Source organism: Haematobia irritans, chromosome 3 (assembly GCF_050003625.1).
Source record: "Haematobia irritans isolate KBUSLIRL chromosome 3, ASM5000362v1, whole genome shotgun sequence".
Classification (NCBI taxonomy): Eukaryota; Metazoa; Arthropoda; class Insecta; order Diptera; family Muscidae; genus Haematobia; species Haematobia irritans.
The window spans coordinates 168,846,779-168,869,199 of record NC_134399.1 but is presented as its reverse complement, the minus strand read 5'-3'; the positions used below and the strand labels follow the sequence as shown (position 1 = coordinate 168,869,199).

The following is a 22,421-nucleotide window of genomic DNA, read 5'->3' as shown; positions in this document are numbered from 1 at the left end:
CCAAATAATATTGCGACGGTTGTAGTTTCACCAGATAAAAAATATGAGGAAAACAAAACAAAAAAAATTAATATAGTATGAAATGTTTCATTTCAAATGAAACCTTTAATTATATGACTAGTGCGTGTTTTAATTGAGAAAATACTTTTTATATGTCTGACATAACCCAAACCAACATATACATACAATATTTTAGCTCTTATATTTGCATTTAATTGTATTTAACGATAGTGACTTCGAAGTTCATTTTGTATTTGGTCATTTTGTATCTGGTGAAATAATAATAATAATTACAAAAACCAATTTGCGAATGTTTGTTCGGGCATGAGTCTAATTTTCCATAAATTTTGCGTTAAATTGTGTTTCATACTTCCATTGAAATAATCAATTCAGTGTGTTTAATTTTAAGATTATATATTACAATTGATCAAAAAATTCGCAAATCGATTTCAGCGACGATTGTAGTTTCAACAAATAAAAACAACTATGAGCAAAATGAAAACTCGGAGTCAAAGTTGAATACATATTCAGTACGGATTTCTGTTGAAATTTAAATAAAATGTTTCATATCCAATGAAACGTTCTAGTTTTTGTCTTTTTTTGATTGTATTGTGTTGTTTATCCAGGCTTTTACTTGCTGCGGTGTCCTTCCTTTTAAAGCTTCGTGCTTCCTTACTGCCCTCAAACATTCCCTTGTTCTGGGTAGTTTCGTTAGAAGCATGACATCTCCAAATTCGGAAAATATTGCGTCCTTTTCAGCTGCACTCCATCTACGCCGAGTAGTTTTGCCATAAGGTGATGCTAAAAGTTAGATAGTATTAGTAAGTGTTGCTAGTAATAAAAGATTTTTAATTATAGTAAAAGTTATTTACACTCAATAAAAGTTTAGTAGATTTGAAATATATTGATTACTTATAATAAAGATATTTTAGGGATGCAATTGTTAAAGTGAACTTGTTTCCCTAAATATATTTATTATATAATTTTAGTTATTTAAAACACTCAAAAAGTCACTGTAAAAATGCTTATTTCAAACAAATTTTCAATCATTTTTCAAAGATATCATTAGAATTCAATTTGAAAAATTGTTGAGAATAAAATAGATAGCAAAACCCATAAAATTTATACAAATGTATTTATTTTTTAATTTTATTTATAACTTAGAGTGATATGATCCAATGCTACGAGTCAAAAACTTTATTTTCTTTAAAGTGTGTACTTAAAGAAAAGGAAGCGTGAGAAATTACTGTTTCCGCACGATAATGCGGATTTACTGCCGACTTTTAGACGAAGTAGAAAATAGGTTTGAAATACTGTGTATATCCAAACAATTCAGCTCCAATATTTATTGTCCATAGTGAAGGTGAATTGTATTTGGAATATGTTACTTACTGCTTCTTCTTTTTTTTTGAGACCCGAAACTGTCATCGGTATATTCATTTTTGGAAACGTTCTCTTCAGATGCATCTTGCATTCCGTCATTGTCGTTTTTTTTCTCAATTCTCTTCCCGCTGGATACATCATTTCCTACACCCATGTTCTGATTTATCAATTCGGTTCGATTTGTTTTTTCCGGAATCTCAACTTCTGCCTCTTCGCCAATAGCCGCCGTCAAAATTTTCGATACACAATAAATTTCCGCAGCTGGCACAGTCTGGCGGTAATGCGACTTATGGATGTCCTTATGATGTCCCATGAAATTAGCAACTTTATCCACTTCAGCGTCTTCTGCGTTTATTACGGAAACATATGTAGCAAAGTGTTTGCGAAGTGTTGTCCCTCGCAAAGTATTTGGCTCTTCAGCACCACACTCTTCAGCAAATTTTTTAAGAAGTTCACAAGCTCGGTAATATTTTTTTGATGTTGGTCCGGCAGTAGGGTTGGCGAAAACGTATTTGTTATCTTCTGTTAATCCGGCTTTCGATCGATACTTCAATAATGTGTCCACAGCATTCATCATTATGGAATCTAACAAAATTGGCACACCACGACTTAATTTTCCCCTCATTTCGATTCGTACAAATTTTTGCGCATGTTCAACACTCTCTATGGAATTCGTTTTTAACAGCTCTTTTTCCATATTGTGGGTAACAGATTCTCTTTTGGTGTAATTGGAAATTTTAAGTTTTTCGATTTCGCCAGCCCTACGTCTATTAAATACTTGAATCAGAGTCAAAGAAGATTGTGTCAAACTTGCCCAATATTTTAATGAGAATTTCTTTTGTAAGGAAGTAACGCTTTTTTTTATTTTGCCCAGCAAAAATTTGTATAATTTGTTTATATCATCTTTCTTTGGCAACACCACATTTTTATCACGCTTCATATTCGTCTGATCTTCCAAAGCTCTTTTATGCACAACTGTGGGGACTTCCTCTTCCCACAAAAGAATGAAGTCTTCCACTTCCTTCTTCTTTTCCTCCGATTGAATTTTAATATACTCAGTCCTTAATTTGAATGCACATTTTTTTAATACTGCTGAAAGAGATATGGCAGTTTGAGGATGTTTGTACCAACCTAAAGCTTGGTCCCAGCTTGAAACATCTCGTAGTGCATCTATACATTTATCATGAAGCTGGGGTTTGAAAACGTCTTTGAGTTCTTTTATGCCACGGTCATGTTTCTTCATTGCTATTTTAAAACGAGCTAGTAATCGTAAATGTGCTCTCACCATATCGAAGTTATGAGAATCTGTATAAACATCAGTATATTTGTCTGCAAGTTTATTGCCATATTTTATAATTAATTCGTCATGTACAAGTGCTCGCCGGATTTTATCGTCGTTTAACTTGGGTAAAACTTGCGTTTTCATTATATCATTTGCTTCAGGATGGCAATACTGCGTTAATTTTCGACTTTCGATATTTGTTGACTTCGTTTTTGTAACACCTCCACATATGCGACGATGAACGCGAATTGATTTTTTGGAGTAAAATCCCTTGCAGTCTTTACAGCACACATAGTCGTAAGCTTTATTCTTGAAATTTTTTTGCTGATTCCTTCTCGTTATTAAAATGCCCCCATTGTATTCGGACCGCGTATTGTACAAAAAATCACCCTTCTTTCTCAATTCATCTATTATTTTTATACGTTCAACACTCTTCTTCGGCATTTTGGATGCTAGGTGAACTTTGTTATCATTTTTGTGTTTAAGAAATATGTGTCTGGCAAATTTAGTCTGTAGAGTTTTACAAAATAAACAAAAGTGTTTTTTGGTCTTCTCCTTTGTATGTGGAACGCTCAATTTTTTTAAATTTATGTTATCATTTATAATAGATACATCTACATTTGGTGTTGAATCAATTGATTGTTCGGGTAGGAATTCAGATGGTGTTGTCTCCGCTATCGAAGTCATATTTTTTGAAATTTCGCTTGAAGTCAATATGGAAGCATCGTTTTTAGCCAAAGCAGTAGATATGATGGATTTTTGAGGCACTTGAAATATCTCTGAAGGGTTTTGAAGATCTAATTGTTCTTTGCAATGTGAATCAACAATTTCATTATAACGAGGTGTTTCACAAGAATATTTAGGAGCGCTATTTGGTGTTGAAGAGCACATTACGTTCGAAGATATTGTGGTTGAAGTTGTTGAAAATTCAGTTTGGACTGTGGTAGAGAATTGAGAAGATCGACGTGGAAGATAAAGTGAATCGCAAAGGTGGTTCGCTGCTTTCTCCTTCGTCTCAGGAACACATGTATCTACATTCGGTTTTAGATCAATTGTTGTCTCGGCTATTGAAATCATATTTTTTGAAATTTCGCTGGAATTCATTATGGAATCATCGTCTTCAGATAAAGAAGTGGATACGCCGGGATTTTGACGCACGTGATATATCCCTGAAGTTTGACGAGAGTCACATAGATGTTGAGGATCACTTTTTGGTGTTGAAGAGCACATTACGTTCGAAGACATTTTAGTGGAAGCTGTTAGATATGCAGTTTCGACGGTGGCAGAGTGTTGGGAAGGTCGACGAAGAAGGTACGGTGTATTGCGATGATGTTTCGTTTGTTTCTTCTTCATACGCGCAACAACTAAATCTACATTCAAGTTTGAATCAATTGTGTTTTCGGGTAAGATTTCGGGCGATGTTGTGTCCGCTATCGAAGTCAAATTTTTTGCAATTTCCTTTGAAGTCAATATGGAAGCGCCGTATTTAGACAAAGAAGTAAATATAATGGATTTTTGCGGCACTTCAAATATCTCTGAAGAGTTTTGAGGCTTTAATTGTTCGGTACAATGTGAATCTAAAATTTCATTATAACGAGATATTTCACATGAATGTTTAGATGCGCTATTTGGTGTTGAAGAGCACATTGCATCCGAAGACATTTTGGTTGAAGTTGTGGGAAATGCAGTTTCGACGATGGTAGAGAATTGTGAAGTTTGACGTGGAATATAAAGTGAATCGCAAGGTTGGTTCGCTGCTTTCTCCTTCATCTTCGGAACACATATATCTATATTAGGTTTTGGATCAATTGTTGTCTCGGTTATTGAAATCATATTTTTTGAAATTTCGCTAGAAGTCATTATGGAATCATGCTTTTTAGATAAAGAAGAAGACATGTCGGTTTTTTGAGGCATGTGAAATATCCCTGAAGTTTGACAACGAGATTTAAATAAATGTTGAGGAGCACTTTTTGGTGTTGAAGAGCACATTACGTTCGAAGACATTCTGGTGGAAGTTGTTGGATATGCAGTTTCGACGGTGGCAGAGAGTTGGGAAAATCGACGAAGTAGGTACGGTGTATTGCGATGGTGTTTCGTTTGTTTCTTCTTCATACGCGGAACATCTAAATCTACATTCAAGTTTGTATCAATTGCGTTTTCGGGTAAGATTACGGAAGATGTTGTCTCCGCTATCGAAGTGATATTTTTTGAAATTGAAGTCAGTACGGAAGCATCGTTTTTAGACAAAGAAGTATATATGTTGGATTTGTGGGGCACTTTAAATATCTCTGAAGAGTTTTGAGGCTCTAATTGCTCATTGCAATGTGAATCTAATATTTCATTATAACTAGCTGTTTCACATGAATGTTTAGGAGCGTCATTTGGTGTTGAAGAGTACATTTCGTTCGAAGACATTTTGGTTGAAGTTGTTGGAGATGCAGTTTCGACGGAGGCAGAGAATTGAGAAGGTCGACGAAGAAGGTACGATATTTTGCTCGAGGTAAATTTGGATTCATTGTGTTTGGGTAAATTAGTAGATACGCCAGGTTTTTGAAGCACTTCAAACAACGCTGAACGATTTTGAGGCTCTGTCTGTTCGCTTTTAGGTGTTTCTATAATGCATATTAGAAGGAAAAAATACCTTCAACTTTCAAAGAGTAAATATAAAAACTAAAGTTTTTCACAAACAATCAAGTTATGGTAGTTGTACTCCTAAAATCTCGTCTATTGTCTTTTTATCTTATCAAAAAATAGAAAAGTTGAAATCGACTTTTTGTAGTGTCCAAACTTCACTTAAACACTTCTGATTGTTTTAAAAAAAGAAGTCAAATCGACAAGATTGATTGGCCACTCAACATATGTCGACACTTTCAAGTTTTCTAAACTTCGAAAAAAGCGAAACGTAAAAATTTGTAAAATCCGATTAAGTTGAGAAGATAAACTATTTACTACAAATTTATTGAAATACAAATAAAAATTTTGGGCGCACTTACCTTCTCCAGTTTTGGTAAATTCTTCTTTCTTTTGAACCAAAACTGACCGAACATCTGAAATTGTAAATAAGTAACGAAAAAGACAATTCTGTTAAGCCTAATAAAAACGATGATTCATGATACAAATAATTTAGTATTTTTATGAAATTGAAGGAACATTTTTTCTCTTGTTAAGAAAATTTCATATTTTGGTGGAAAAAGATTGGATTTTAAAATTGTTAAAATGTCTTTAACGCTATACGAATTTCGTGCCATGTGTAATTTGAGATAAATTTATTCATTAGAGAATATAAGCATTATGAATACAATTTAAGCAAGTTTCACCCATTCCAGAAAAATATAAACTATTTTAAAATTTAGAAAAATTATGTACTTAATATGTATAAAACTTTTTTTATTTATAGTTTACGCCACTAAAGTATGCAAAATTTTTCAACTAAGAAACCTTTTCTCACATTTGGCAAAAATTTACTAAAATTAACAAAATTTCATGATCTAAACGGAGCACAGAAAAAACTGTGGTTTGTTATTTATAATAATAAAATGTTTGCTGCAGTATTATGAAGTAAGTGTCTTTACAACAATTCAGTTCAATATTATAGAAATAAATAAAAAATGACCACAAATCTGTTCAATCGAATTGCAGTTTATGGTACTACTTCAAGTTAATTAAAGAAAATGGTGATGTTAAATCTACTTAAGTTAGTTTTATTGACGAATTTTTTGTGGCAGTTATTACAAAGCAATTACCTCTCAGAAAGTTCAAATTTATATCCCTATGATAAACAACATTTGACGTCAATTTTCTGTTTTACTACTAATTATCTCGTTTTTATTAAAGAATAGACATAATTTCTTTATTTATGAGTAAATTTAGTAAAACCGTAAAATTTGCATGTACAGTGAGTAGAAAACAGTTGTATACCAATTTGAAATAATTTATGAAACGATTTGAAGCATATGAAGTAATTATATATTACTTATACCTTATGCTATGTTCCCACCGACTCGTTTTCCTCATTCGTTTTTCCAAAACATTTCACCGTTCACACCGGGTTGAGATGTTTTAGTTTGACAGTTACCATGGAAACTAGAAATTCACATTTACTCGAAATTCACATATATGCAACCTATGTCCAAATAATTACCGCGAGCGCAAAGGGAAAAAAATTTTTATGTTATTTTCACATGTCCATGTTCTTAAAAGCCTTTGTTTATTCTTTTTTGTTCTATGAAACATATTTCAATATTTTGACATATATTTTGAATAGGGTATGTTATTTGGGGTATATTCCAAAATAGGTGGGTTCGCATTCTAAAATTGACGTGGTTTGGAGGAAAACTTGTGTTTTTAACTTGTTTTTAGTATGGCGAAAACGACTCGTTTTGAAGTGCATAAATATAAAGGGAAAACATTTCAAACCCCAAAACATGCTTGGTGAGAACACCGGATTAAATTATAGCTTGAGATAACATCGTTTCACAATTTATTTCAAATAGATGTACACCTTTTTTTTCACTGTATAAAGTTGCTTCTTTTCGCTTTATTGAAAAGATTTTCTTTAAATACACATATGTATATATATTATAAAAAAAACTACTATAAAAAAGGTTGACTTGAGGGTAGATTCCTAGACCCTACAATGCGAATGCGAGTTTTGCTTAGCATTGAAGATATAAAATTTTTTTCCCTCTCCTAAAATCGATAAACTTTTCAATAGTCATTTGGTCCTAAATGTACTAATTTTTGTCAAGTTGAAGATAATTTTTTAACTATAATAATTTTTATTCTGTTAAGAAAATGTCAAATTTTGAAGGGAAAATTGTTAAAATTTCTTTAGCAATATATGAAGACACACCCAATTTAAGGAAAATGTAAATATATCCTTACTTCAATTCTATTTTACTAAATTGGGCGAAAATTACTTATAAATAACCAAATAATCAAAATAATCCACTTCATCGTTATAATTTGGTTACAATGTTTTAATAAAATTATCAAATTTTAAGTGATACTCGCTTAACTGCCATTTTCATGTAGCTCCGTCAGTCTTTAACTCCAGTTAACAGGACGTAAATTGCAAATATCTTCTCTCCGGTTAGCTTTATTTTGGAAATTGAACGGAATTGTTGTAAAGTTCTGTATGTCACCTACCGACAATGGACACTGTTTCGTATTCATATTCATAATTTATTTGTTATTTAAAAGTCACATGGCCAATTATAACATAACTACACATACTACAGTTCAGTCATGGATATCTCAAAAACTGTTTCGTAAAAAAACTTAAATTTCATTTTCAAATTTAGCAGACAAACATAAGAAAAGTCACCTCTAATCAAATTTAAGTTTTATTTTGTAAACTAGTGTAATTAGCCAACTCTCTGTAGTGTAATTAGCCAACTCTCTGTAGCAATGATGATGACACAATAAATTTTTAAGAATAAAAAACGCCGCTACTAATAGTCGACGGTTTTAGTTAGTTTGTTATCTAGTTTATAATAATAGTATTAGAATCATGAAGTTTCCTTGCAAAAATGTTAATATTTATTTGACATTTTACAATACTCTGTGAAATTTTTTGGATTCAAAACTTTTTGAAGTATGCGTTTTGGATGAATTTCAATTCTTAAATTTTGATATTAAAATATTTTTTAATCCTCTAACCTGTGTATAAAAATGTAATCGGGTATTAGGCAAATAATATAAATTCTGGTCTACGTAAATGAAATACTCATGAAGAGGTTTGTGACCGTGTACTACATTTCATACAGGCTATGCCGCCGTTTTCAATGAATTTACATGACATAATTTCATGCATACGTTTATTGATAATTTTTTTTGATTCAAGTCAATTACGTATTAGTGATAATTATTCAACTTTATTTTGTGTACGAACAGAGCTGTTATCCCTTGTACTCGTCATAATAACATATAAAATTTATGTAAAAAATTCCATAACTGAGTAGGCTATGAGTTATGTTTTTTCTATATTCACCAGCAACATATCTAAGTTTGCCATGAATCACACACTATTTCTTTAAAAAACAAGCTGTTGGCAACATTGAGTAGGCCAAGAGTTATTACATATGTTTTTGATTTTCTATTTTCATCCCATCAACATATCTAAGCTTGCCTTGAATCACCACCAGGGCTGCCAATTTTGCCGATTTATCGTCATTTTGACGATTTTTTACTCAAACAACTCCGATTGTTTCCGATTTTGACTATTAGTTCCGTTCTTTAGATACATAGTTTAAGGAGTTAAACTTTTTTATATTTTGAAGAAATTTTTGAATATATGTGTTACAATTTTTAGGTGAGTATTAAGTTCGAGTTTAGCCGCTAAAATCGCTAAAGTGAAAACTAAATCAGTAAGAAAAATGCATGAAAATATACATATTTGTTGCAAATTTTATTATAACTTGATGGGGAAAAGCCCAAAGCAAATGTTCACAAAGTTTGTATTCCTTAAAATGGATTATTAAAGAAAAGTAATCGTGAAAAAATGACGCTTTTAGCGGCTAAACTCGATCTTAATACCCACCTTTTGGCAAAAAAAATCGGAAATATAATGTGGAGTACTTTGGCTTTTCGAGTTTTGTCAAAATTCGTACAAATTCATGATTCCTCACACTATACAGCAAACGTGAAAATTATTAATCAGGTAAACTAATATTAGATGATAGCTTGAGAATAATTTATAGGAAGCAATATTCTTTGAAAACATGTCCTAAAATTAAATAACTCAAGTTGTTTTAATACCAAAATTGATAATGATTTACTCAGAATTTGCAATAGAAACTTTTACTAATTATGGTGAAATTCTAGTACGGGGAAAAAATAACCACATATAGACATATCTATCGAATACACCAAAAACAATTATCTGATTTGGAAAACATGGGATCATTCTTGAGTTTCATTATATTTTATTTTTAAATAAAAATGTTACTGAATTACAAACAATATTTTAGAAAAATATATTTTTTATACAAAAATAACGAAATGTTTTTATGATTTTTATGTTTTTTTATTGAAATCCAATGATGTGTACATAAATTTTCTGTTTTGTATATGAATCATTTATATAATTTACATTTCCGATTTTTTGACGATTTCTAAAATGCAAATGCCGATTATGACGATTTTTTCCGAAAAGTGACGATTTTTTTTTTAATTTTATTGGCAGCCCTGATCACCATACTATTCTTTAAAAAAAAACTAGCTGTTGGCAACATTGTGTATTTTTAATACAAAAATGTAAGAATTGTGTTTAGTACGTGTTCAAGTCTGATCAATTTCCCTTTTCGAGCGCTTAAGTAATTGAAAACGTAGCAAATAACAAATATAATGTAATTATTTGCATCGTGACTATTTATTTTAATAAAATCCACTGATTGTATTTAGTTAACTACAAATGCAGAGATCGGCGCGAAACAAGAAGTCACCAAAAAGATATTACTGACGGCGTAATCGTATAAAATGATATGCATTGAAATTATTAACTAATTTGATATGTTTTATATCCCATACGTGTTTCGGCAGCAAATAAAGGAACCGGTCTCAAATTAAGGAAAATTGGTGTTTTAATTCATATTTATGGGAGAAGCAAGACCAAGATGCTTAGTAATAGAAAATGTAGTCAATTACATAAGAATTGGTTTTCCAAAAGCCCACTCCTGTTGCTGTCCGTAAGGACTTTTTTGTGCCGAACTATCAATATATGCAGATTTGTAACGTGCTTGATAACTTGGAATTTTCAAGTACCACCGCAGTCCGTCACTTTGTTGTATTATAATTTCGTCGTTTTGATTGTCTTAATTTTTTAATTAAACATTTTATATAAGACAATCTTTACACACGCAGAGAAGGAATATGATAGCGATAACCATGTTCCAAGAGCAAAATGTTACTTATTCACGGAAAACATGTAGCATGTTTGTCGAAACCATGTACTTTTCTAGAAAATTATGTATCTGATTTCGTAAAGCATGTTATGCTTAACGAGAAAAGAATATTTTTGCGACAAAAATGCTACATGGTCGCTGTGAAAAAGTAACATGGTGCTCTTGAAGCATGTTTGAGGTTATCATATTCCTTCTCTGGGTTCACTACAATCTGAATGCGGGAACTTCAATTTAAACTTGAAATTTGGTTTTTTCGAATCCATACTGCAGTTTTTGTGAGTGATTATGAAATTCTGGTACAGATACGGGTAAAAATTGAGTGAGTGTGTTTGGCTAGAAAATATGGTGCATCTTTTTTTGAAAGATGGACCTTTCGGGCTGGCCTACAATTTGAAGCGAATAAAAGATAAGCTTTTCTACACCCTGGTGCAATGGTTAGCATCCCCGCCTTGCAACCTGTGTATAAAAATGTATTCGGGTATTAGGAAAATAATATAAATTCTGTTCTAAGTAACTAAAATACTCTTGAAGAGGTTTGTGGACGTTTACTACATTTCATACAGGTTAAGCCGTTTTCGATCAATTTAAATGACATGTTACTTTCATGCATACGTTTATTGGTTGATAATTTTTACGATTAAAGTCAATTATTTAATGAACGTTCACGTATTAATGATAATTATTCAACTTTATTTTGTGTACGAACAGAGCTGTTATCCCTTGTACTCGTCATAATAAAATAAAAAATTTATGTAAAAAATTCCATAACTGAGTAGGCTATGAGTTATGTTTTTTCTATATTCACCAGCAACATATCTAAGTTTGCCTTGAATCACCACACTATTCTTAAAAAAACGAGCTGTTGGCAACATTGCGTATTTTTAATACAAAAAAGTACGTATTCAATTCTGATCAATTCCTTTTTTCGAGCGCATAAATAATTGAAAACGTAACAAATATAATGTAATTATTTGCATCGTGACTATTTTAATAAAATCCACTGATTGTATTTAGTTACATACAAATGCAGAGATCGACGCGAAACAAGAAGTCACCAAAAACATTAATGACGGCGTAATCGGATAAAATGCTATGCATTATTATCTAATTTGTTATGTTTTTATATTCCATATATGTTTCGGCAACAAATAAAGGAACCGGTTTTGAATTAAGGAAAATGGATTTGGTGTTTTAATCCATATTATGGAAGAAGCAAGATCAAGATGCTTGATAGCAAATGTTATCAATTACATACGAATTGGGTTTCTGAAAGCCCATTGCTGTCCGTATGGACTTTTTTGTGCCGAACATCAATATATGCAGATTTGTAACGTTCTAGATAACTTGGAAGTTTCAAGTACGACCGCAGTCCGTCATTTTGATTGTCTTTATTTTTTTAATGAAATATTTTATTTAAGACAATCTTTACACGCGCAGAGAAGGAATATGATCACCATAACCATGTTCCACGAACAAAATGTTACTTTTCACGGAAAACATGTAGCATGTTTGTCTAAACCATCTTCTTTTCTTGGAAATTATGCATCTGATTTCGTAAAGCATGTTATGTTTAACGAGAAAAGAATATTTTTGCGACAAAAATGCTACATGGTCGCTGTCAAAAAGTAACATGGTGCTCTTGAAACATGTTTGAGGTTATCATATTCCTTCTCTGGGTGCACTACAATCTGAATGCCGGAACTTCAATTTTCACCTGAAATTTGGATTTTTGGAATCCATACTGCAGTTTTTTTGAGTGATTATGAAATTTGAGTGAGTGTGATTGGCTAGAAAATATGATGCATCTTTTTTGGTGCTGGCCTACAATTTCAAGCGAGGCAAGGCCCCGCCTTGCATACACATAGTTTAGTGGATTGAACCCCAGTTTCGATCGAACACTAAAAACTTTTTCAGTGATAGAGTATCCCCTTTCAGGAATGCTGTTGACATTTTTTAAGTGTTTGAAAGATTCCCTAAGTAGTTTCAACGCAATGTGGAACGCCGTTCGGACACGGCTATAAAAAGGAGGTCCTTGTCACTGAACTAAACATAGAATTGGGCAGCACTCAGTGAACAGGGGTTATTAAGCACTGTGGTATCACAATGAGCTGAATAGACTAAGTTAGCCTGAAATATCGAGCTGTTACCAGGCCTGTGGAGTCGAGCCAATTTTGCTCCAGCATTGTTCATCACCCTCGACTCCGAGTAATATAACTAAATCGCATTTTAATAACACTCATTTCGAATTTCAAGGTGCTCCCCAACAAAAATGAACCGATATAAATTATTTATTTATATGTATAAAAAGCTCTAATTTTCACAATTGCATACCGACTAACCTTAGCATTTTAGAGGTCTAAAAGAAATGTAGACTAATTGGTTCATATTGTCAATAAATTTAATTATGACATAAATCTACATAGAGGTCCCGACAATATGAACAGACACCAACATTTTTCAGCACATATATTTATAAAAGCAAGAACTTTTTAAATATTTCAGCTTCAAGTTTAAGAAGTAAAATTCTGGTATCGGGCTATATTGGTGTTATGTAAAAACAAATAAGGAAAGTCTAAAGTCGACAATGTTATACCCTGCACCAATTTCTAGATCTACGTTTTCGGCACCATATCAAATTCTTTAAATTTGTTTGTTGCCATGTATAAAGATTTATGTCCCCGTATAGATATATTTATATTTGAATCGATTTGGACAAAATTTTTTAGACAAAATTTATATTGGCTAATTAATGTCCTGGATCCGAGCACGATCACGGTTGCCACAGTTTGTAGAATTTTACCAAAATGGTAGATTTTTTTTTACTAAAAATGTTTTATACTGTTTGGTATATTTGTAGAATACTTAATTTTTGTTTGTTTGATTCAAAATATTTCTCTCCAACTAAGAGTTACTTCACAAATTTCTTTTAGATATAAAATATTGATAAAATAAAAGTTTAACAATATCTTCTATAGAAATAAACTTTTACTATCAAAGTGTCCTTTTGTAGAAGTAGTAACATTCTCTTGTGGTGCAACCTAAACATATTTAGAATTTCGACACATTTACAATTAAAGGGATATTTATACACTCAAACAAATGTTCGCTATTAGGAGTGTTAATAAATAATAAAATAAACTTCTAGAATAACCCAGCAAAAAAGCGTCGCCAAAAAAGTTGTGAAAATGTACTCTTTAGATCCGGAAGCAAAATAGGCGTAGAAGCTATGATTTAACATGTGCTTGTCATAGGACGGATGTCCAACATTTCAACAGGCGATGCACTGAATTTGCATTACTTCTTAAGGTGTGATCTAAATTCACTGCTTTGGATGTGATTCGCTTAGCATTCGCTTGCTTGAAACGTTTGACTTCAAATATTTTCAAAAATTCGCAATTTTTCTTTAAGGGATTTAGCATTCTTTTTACAAAACTTAAATAATTTGTACCATATTATTAATTCTGTTTTTAATCTATTTGAAACAAAAAAAATTAATTGCTTATTAAAATATGAAAAAATCGAGTTATACAAAATTTAATTCAAAGAATTTCCTGTGTAGTTACAATAAAGAACATCTTTGGTAGGACATTTTTGGAAGTGCTTTAAAGTTGTGCCTTTAGAACAACTTCAAAAAATTTTTGCTGGATATTTCATAATATTGTGAGAATCCTAAATCCAAATTACAAAGCCGTTTATGCTTTGCAATTAATTTCGAGAATTTTGTATTTTTTATTAGAATCAAAATCGCCATTCAGCCCATTGTGATGCTACATAGTCTGAGCTTCTTTTTTTTATCAAGGGAACTTCTTTTTACAGCCGAGCCCGAATGGACTCATGTTATATAGAAAAGCTTTGGAACATTCAGAAATGTCATCAGCATTACTGTGAAAGGATATACCACGGCAGCAACTTTAGCAAGACTGTTTTATTACTGTGTAGTAAAAGTTCATTCAGAACACTCAAATGTATGTTTTTACCACTTGTGGAAGAGGCAGCGACCAATTGTAGAAAAATGAAAAGGGGGCAATATCGGTCTATTGTTGGTGTCAGAAGATAAATCGCTGAGCGAAATTAGAGAAAGTTTGGTTGTAGATGACTAGCATCAAAAATTTGTTTATAGAGTTTCAATGTAGACGGACGTAGGTTTTTTAGGTTTTTTTTCCTTTTGCTTACACCGAACAAGTGCATCTGCAAGATCATTTCTGAACAGAATAATGAAGATCCTGCTTCGAATAGTGGAAAACGACCACACACTGAAAAAATAGTGAACTCACCAGGAAGAAAACATTTAGTTAATTTTAGAAAATTTTTATATTTTTAGAAAACTTTAACTAAACAGTATTACAAACGCTGACATTACGCTGTTATCACAAAAATAAGTAAATATTTTTCGGCAAATTCAAGAAAATTTATTAGACACAATTATTTTTTTCCACTTGTTAAAGAAAACTTTGTAGTTTGAAGGAAAAAATTGGAGTTCAAAATTGCAAGAATGTCTTTAGTTACATACGAAGTTCACGATGGACGAATTTGTAGTACGATTAACAAATCTAAAGAAATAATGAACAATCTGGTGAGAAGTACGAATTTATCTGGTGAGAAGTAAATTTAATGGCGATTTCGATTGGGAAAAAGGTGCAACATTCTCGAAATTGATTGCCACATATGAAGGACACTGTCATAAATTTTGGTTCCTGTGTCCCTCAAAATGTTGTGAATTAATAATAACTTTGGAATGACACTACCATTTGGGCGAAAATACAATGAGGGAAAAAGTAGTGTAACACCAAGGCAACATATTTTTTGCGAAACGAAAACGCCCTAAGTAATTTGCACCATTTTAATAACCATTTCTAATCTATTTGAAACAAAAAAAAGTTAAAATTACTTTTTAAAAATATGAAAAAGCGAGTTATAAAAAAAATTAATGATGAAAAGAACTTCCTGAGTATTTAAAATAAAGAACATCTGTGGGAGAAAATTTTTAGAAGTGCATTTAAAGTTGTTCACCAATGTGGTATCACAATGAACTGAATAGTCTAAGTGAGCCTGATACATCGGGCTGCCACCTAACCTAAACTAAAGTTGTGCCTTTAGAAGAACTTCCAATTTTTTTTTGCTGGGAAAATAAAATATTTCGTTTGAAGAAACATAATAATAACCACAAACATTTTATCGAACACTACCAACGAGATTTTTTATTTGGTAGTTTTCTGGTAAAATTTTCTTAGCATTGAGGTAGATTATTCTTGGTTCGATTGAACAAACCGTGGGCACAATTTTATTAAAAAATATGGGAAATATTCAAATCTAAAGCCATTTTTAGGCATTTTCGCAAAAGTTTATTTATGGTTTATCGGTCGAGAGATATGTATAAGAGGTATAGGCAAAATTTTTACGGCTCCGACTCCAGCTCCACAGATCTGGCTGTCACTATACCTAACCTATCACTATACCTTATCCTACAATTATACTCGTAATTTCAAGGTAACAAAATTTTACTCAGCGGTTACATCTACACTTAAAACAACGCTTGCAGGGTTCATAACAAACTTAATTCTACGGAATTGGGCCTTGAGTAATTATTTATTGAAACGCGGATATTTTTACACTGACGCTAATCCTGTATGACTGCATATCCTTTTTTTCGATGAAAAAAGGCAAACAAATTTATGAAACAAACGAAGTACTCACCATGTTTTCCCAACAGAAATCCCGTTTCAGTTTTTCCATATCTGGTGAATATCACCGTCCTTTTTCCTTTAGATATTATACTTGCGGAGTCCACAATGTACAATTTGTTGTTTGTACTTTTTACTAAAGAATACATCTGTAATTAAATTTTTGAAAAACGATTACATTAGACATGACAAAAATGAATGAGAGGCGGCATGCAGCATAAACATCAACAGTCCAGAAAAAAACCACGACAATATACATTAATGGTTGTTTCCTCATCATCTGATTAATACAAAATGGGAGGATAATCCACCGGCTAATGAAAGATTTGTTCTCTGAAAAAAGCATGTCCGGTTCCAACGATTTTGTCTTTACTTTAAAAATTTTGGTATTGATTCCGAGCCAAAGAAGCATAGAATACAAGTACGGATACATTTCAGACACAATTCTCTTTTAAATTTGGGTTTTGTGCACTTGCTTCTAGCAAAGCAAATTTTAATTTTTCGCTTTTTCAGCTTTTTTCTTGCTATCAAAGTCTTTTAAAAACGAGTTAACAACTTAATTTTCCAAATTAAGACTCGACTTTCAGTAAAAATTATGCTATGTTTCAAGTAAAAAACGTCTTTAATATAATATAAAGTTTTGAAAAACATGTCCTATTTTTGAAGGATTTTTTGCTTTGTAGTCAAGATGTAAAAAGACAACAAATTTAAAGACATTTTCATTAATTTTAAAGAATTTTTCTGAATTATTAAAGTCAAGTTGAAATTAGCCCTAAAAATTTTTCTTAAGTTAAATCACTTAATTATAAGGAAAACACGACTTCATTGAAAAGTTTATCGAATTTTGGACAAGGAAAAAAGCTTTATATTAGAGAAATGTGTCTTCTATGCTAAGCAAAAATGGCATTCGTATTTTAGACATGAAATTTTTTACCTCACTACAATATTTTTTCAGTGTATGTGATTAAGTCTTTTATTTATAAATAATAAGACGCTGAAAACCCGGTCCAAAATCTTTACAAATCGCATGAAACCGAGAATATACTGATTAAGTGAGTGTGCTACTTGACACATTGTAATTGAACCGCTGTAAGGTTCCTCCTATTGTATTATACAAAGCAAGATTAATTTAGAATGTGATGTCACGTGATCTCAATTTCTTCCAGGAGCATTTGCGAAATATTTGGATAGGTTTGCTCCTGTCATGAGCTAAAGACGCTGTTTAGCTTTATAGTCAAAATAAAAAATAAACAGATTCAAAGACGATTTCATTAATTTGGAAGAGTTTTCGAGAATTATAAAAGTCAAGTTGACATTAGTCAACCGAAATTTTCTTTCTTGTAAAGATACCCATTAAGCCACATAGGCTTAACTATAAGGACAAAATCACCTCATTGAAAAGTTTGCTTTTAGGCGAGGAAAAAACATATATCAGAGAAATTAGTCTACTATCTAAGCAAAATTCGCATAAATCATTAGTTCAAGTTGCTAAATTTTAATCAATTTAGTTCTTTATCCGATTTTATGGAAAGTATGAATTTGTTTCTATGGAAGATATGCAATTACAGCATATGGGACATGATTACAAAATAAAGAAATCTTGATTTCCCAGATCTCGCTAAAAATAGGTGTATAAAACAAGAAATTTTCGACCAAAATCGGACGCACATATATATGGTAACTACATCTGAATCAAATTGAACCAAATTTGACATGAAAATTTAGATTGCTACTTCTACTCTGTGCAAACTTTCAAGTAAATCGGAGTGAAACTTAAACTTCTGTGGTTAGAGTAAAAATTGTGCGAAATATGTATATAGGTGTTATATATACCTAAATCTCAACCGATTTCAATCAAATCTAGCACATTTTACGTTACTATTAATTGTACTCCACGAGTAAATTTTTAAACAAGTTAGGGTTACGGAAGACAGTGTTTTGTCTTAAGGTGAAATATATATATACATATATATATGTGGTACAATGGTTAGCATGCCCGCCTTGCATACACAAGGTCGTGGGTTCGATTCCTGCTTCGATCGAACAACAAAAAGTTTTTCAGCGGTGGATTATCCCACCTCAGTAATGCTGGTGACATTTCTGAGGGTTTCAAAGCTTCTCTAATTGGTTTCACTGCAATGTGGAACGCCGTTCGGACTCGGCTATAAAAAGGAGGTCCCTTGTCATTGAGCTTAAAATGGAATCGGGCAGCACTCAGTGATAAGAGAGAAGTTCACCAATGTGGTATCACAATGGACTGAATTGTCTAAGTGAGCCTGATACATCGGGCTGCCACCTAACCTAACCTAACCTAGGGAGCTATATTAATTACTTACCTTCACACAGCAAAGCACCATAAGCGCATCACAATTTATAATTTTATCTTCTGCAGTGTACAGTTTACCTGCAACAGGCTTCCAGATGACATTTTTCTAGAAAGAAATAATTGCAATTAAAAAAACTATGTTACCAAATGCTCAACCGATTTCAATCAAATTCAGCACATTTTACATTACTATTAATTGTACTCCACGTGGAAATTTTTGAACAAGTTAGGGTTAGGGAAGGCAGTTTTAAGGTAATATATATATAAATATATAGGGAGCTATATTAATTACTTACCTTCACACAGCAAAGCACGAAAGCACAACACAATTTAAAATATTAACTTCTGCAGTATATAGTTTATCTGCAACAGGCTTCCAGATGACAACTTTTTTTTCTAGAAAGAAATAATTGCAATTGTAAAAACCAAGGTACCAAATGCTGAGAAACCAAAAATACTTCTTGGTTTCAACTAAAAAAAATCATTGATTTTATTTAACAGTCAACATATTTTTTATAAGTCTAGGTCGCATTTTTACTCCAACCGATTTCAATTACTTACCTTCACACAGCAAAGCACAACACAATTTATAATATTAACTTCTGCAGTGTACAGTTTACCTGCAACAAGCTTCTAGATGGCAACTTTTTTCTAGAAAGAAATTCCAATGTAAAAAAAGCCGCCATTTCAGAACGCTTGTTGCAGGTAAACTGACTAAATTTTTGGCACGAAACGCCGGCTTCACTAGTGATAAAATTTTTTTTCAAACTTTTACCGTTATAGTAGTCGATTACGATTACTGAATACTCATTAAGATACCCATAAATCATAAGTTTTTCTAAATCAACACGTACGCTAACACAAATTGTTGCATCTTTTTATAATATCCACAAACAACAGATATGCTTACACTCTACTAACATTAGAAAATTATTTCAATGGATCTAAAGGTGGGTATTAAGTTCGGATTTAACTAGCGAAAAATTTCATTCCCATAAGAAATGCATTGCTATTTATGCTATCGAAATTTTCGGTAGCGTTCAATTTCGTAAGCTGGTACGCACCTCTAATGAAAATAACAGGGTTGTCAAAAGCATATTTTGGCAGCAAACATTTAATGTATTACAATCATTGTGTGCGTAAAAGTTTTAAAAGGTCTGTAAATAATAAACAATTTATTTGAGGAATATTTGGAACATACCCAATAAACACAGGATGAGCGTTTTTCAAATGCAACACCTCTTCAGTTTGAGGGTAAATATCATTTTCAACATAAATTCAACTTGACTTGAAAAAGCTCATCTTCAATTCATCTTCAAATTGTTTGCGAATTACAACCAATTTGGCAAAATGTTGACGAAAACTTTGAAAATGTGTTGAAGATAATTGGAGAAAACTTTGACAAAACACTACCCTGAAATGCAACGAAAAAACCACATGGTTTTCAATACTACTTTTGACAACAAAGTTCGTGGAAGAAATACAAAAATGTGGAAATTTTTTAATAATCAATTGAAATTGCTTATAATAATTGGTAAGTAAAACTAAAACACGAAATTAAAACTTTAAGGAAGTCACTAAACTCAAATCTCTTTGCAGACAACTAAAATATTTGGATGCTGATTCTTGGACACATTAAGAGGCTGGCCGATGAAAAATGGTAGTGGCTTATCGAGAAGAGAAAGTTTCCATAAATCAAAGTGCAACCAAAAAAACTTGGTATTTATGCTTTTCTATATCAACAACTACTGGATGATAATTCGCAATTCACAAAATAACAAATTAAACCGATGATGCGATATAAATTAAACTATCGATGTGATATAGTTTAATTTATATCGCATCATCGGTTTAATTTGTTATTTTGTGAATTGAAATTGCTGGAAATTTATTCCAATTATCTGGACATCAAGTTCCTGAAAATTGCCAGTATTTTAATAACAACAATTTTGTAACACCAACGTTCTTGAGGAAATCACGAAGTACGTGGTCAGTTGGAAGAAATACAAATTGGTAAGTCAAAATAAAAAGTGAAATGAAAACATAATGGAAATCACAAAACTCGATTGTTTTGCAGAAAACTAAAATCATTGAATGGTATATTCTTGGAAGATGTTGGCCGATGAAAAACCGATGAAGGAAACAACAAAGAAAAGTTTTCAGAAAACTTACAAAGTGCAACCAATTAAACAAAGTGCAACAATTCCTATATCAAGAACTTCTGGATGAAAATGTGCATCATCGGTTTAATTTGTTATTTTGTGAATTGAAATTGCTGGAAATTTATTCCAATTATCTGGTCATCAAGTTCCTGAAAATTGCCAGTATTTTAATAACAATTTTGTAACACCAACGTTCTTGAGGAAATCACGAAGTACGTGGTCAGTTGGAAGAAATACAAATTGGTAAGTCAAAATAAAAAGTGAAATGAAAACATAATGGAAATCACAAAACTCGATTGTTTTGCAGAAAACTAAAATCATTGAATGGTATATTCTTGGAAGATGTTGGCCGATGAAAAACCGATGAAGGAAACAACAAAGAAAAGTTTTCAGAAAACTTACAAAGTGCAATCAATTAAACCAAAGTGCAACAATTCCTATATCAAGAACTTCTGGATGAAAATGTGCATTACATCAATTTACATCCCGTCATCAATTTGATATTTTGTGATTTCCTCTTGCTGGAATCTATTTTAACACACAAGCCAGCAAGTTCCTCGATAGTAATTATTTCAAATTGCCAGCATATTAATGACACCAACATTATGGAGGAAATGGAATTATACATGTAAAAATGTTTAAGATATTTAAAGTTGTATTCATAGTTTTATTTATTAATACGTTTAATAAGATAATTACATTTTGATTGGTATTATATTATTATTTTTATATATTATTAATGTTATTTTTAAGATTATTATATTTGTTAACGAAAAAAATAATAAAATTTACAAAATCCCTAGAAATTTAGTATTGACTTTCAGTTAGAACTAGGATTGACTTTCATACAAATTGTGGTTTGAAAGTATTCGCAATAATGGTAATTTTTTATTTTTCTCACATTGAAAACTGTTTGAGAAATTATTGAGTAGCGATGCATTTCAATTTGAGGATTACAATTGAGAAATTATTGCTATTGTGTTGAATTTTACTGTTGAGGGTAATGTCTGTTTTTTGTTGAGAACGCGATTTTCTCAACAATTTCTCAACTTGAATATTACCCTAATCCTTTGAAAAAATGTTTGAAAAATTATTGAATTTTAGTATTTTTCAAACGTTTGTGTTTATTGGGTATATTAACAATTTTTAAAAGCGATTAGCTGGTTTAAAATTGGTGTACACAGCCCTGTTTTTTTGTTGTAGACTTAAATAAATTTTTGCTACCGAAAATTTCGCTAGAGGTGCATACCGGCCTTAAGGAATACACACTTTAGGTGGGTATTAAGTTCGAGTATAAGCCTAGTACTAAGATCACGTTTTCGCACGAAAAACTGTTATACTCCATATAAAAAATGTTAGCGCGGAATAAATGCGAAATCTTTGTTTTAAGCATTTTAAAGCACATATTTATACAACCCTGGATTTTTCGCACGAAAAAGGGTAACATCCCTGGGTTTGAGATCCTATATACGGAGATAGATGAAGATATTCGTTTTTCGCAGAAACGAACTTAGTACTAAGCATTAGCCGCTAAAATTGCTATTTTTCACGATTACTTTTCTTAATTAATCCACTTTAAGGAATACAAACTTTGTCAAAATTTGCTTTGGGCTATTCCCTATCAAGTTATAATAAAATCTGCAACAAAATTTGTATAATTGTATGACTTTTTTACTGATTTAG

The 22,421-nt window shown here is 31.7% G+C and overlaps 2 protein-coding genes and 1 long non-coding RNA gene across 3 annotated transcripts in view; 2 read left to right on the top strand and 1 right to left on the bottom strand.

The window, feature by feature from the left end:
- Positions 1–22,421, top strand: part of LOC142231647 (protein obstructor-E-like) — a 595,922-nt gene that overhangs the window by 562,976 nt on the left and 10,525 nt on the right. The gene's annotated exons all lie outside the window — the stretch shown is intronic.
- On the bottom strand, positions 440–19,285 carry LOC142228235 (uncharacterized). Its single transcript, XM_075298619.1, has 7 exons — positions 19,138–19,285; positions 18,873–18,972; positions 18,587–18,682; positions 16,264–16,399; positions 5,659–5,712; positions 1,393–5,277; positions 440–801 (listed from the first exon to the last, which is right to left on the bottom strand). Exons 3-7 carry the CDS (start codon positions 18,605–18,607, stop codon positions 584–586), a joined length of 4,314 nt encoding a protein of 1,437 aa, XP_075154734.1. The 5' UTR covers positions 18,608–18,682; positions 18,873–18,972; positions 19,138–19,285; the 3' UTR covers positions 440–583.
- Positions 19,777–21,544, top strand: LOC142231639 (uncharacterized). Its single transcript, XR_012720847.1, has 4 exons — positions 19,777–20,110; positions 20,176–20,589; positions 20,654–20,981; positions 21,046–21,544. It is a non-coding gene; the product is annotated as an uncharacterized LOC142231639 (long non-coding RNA).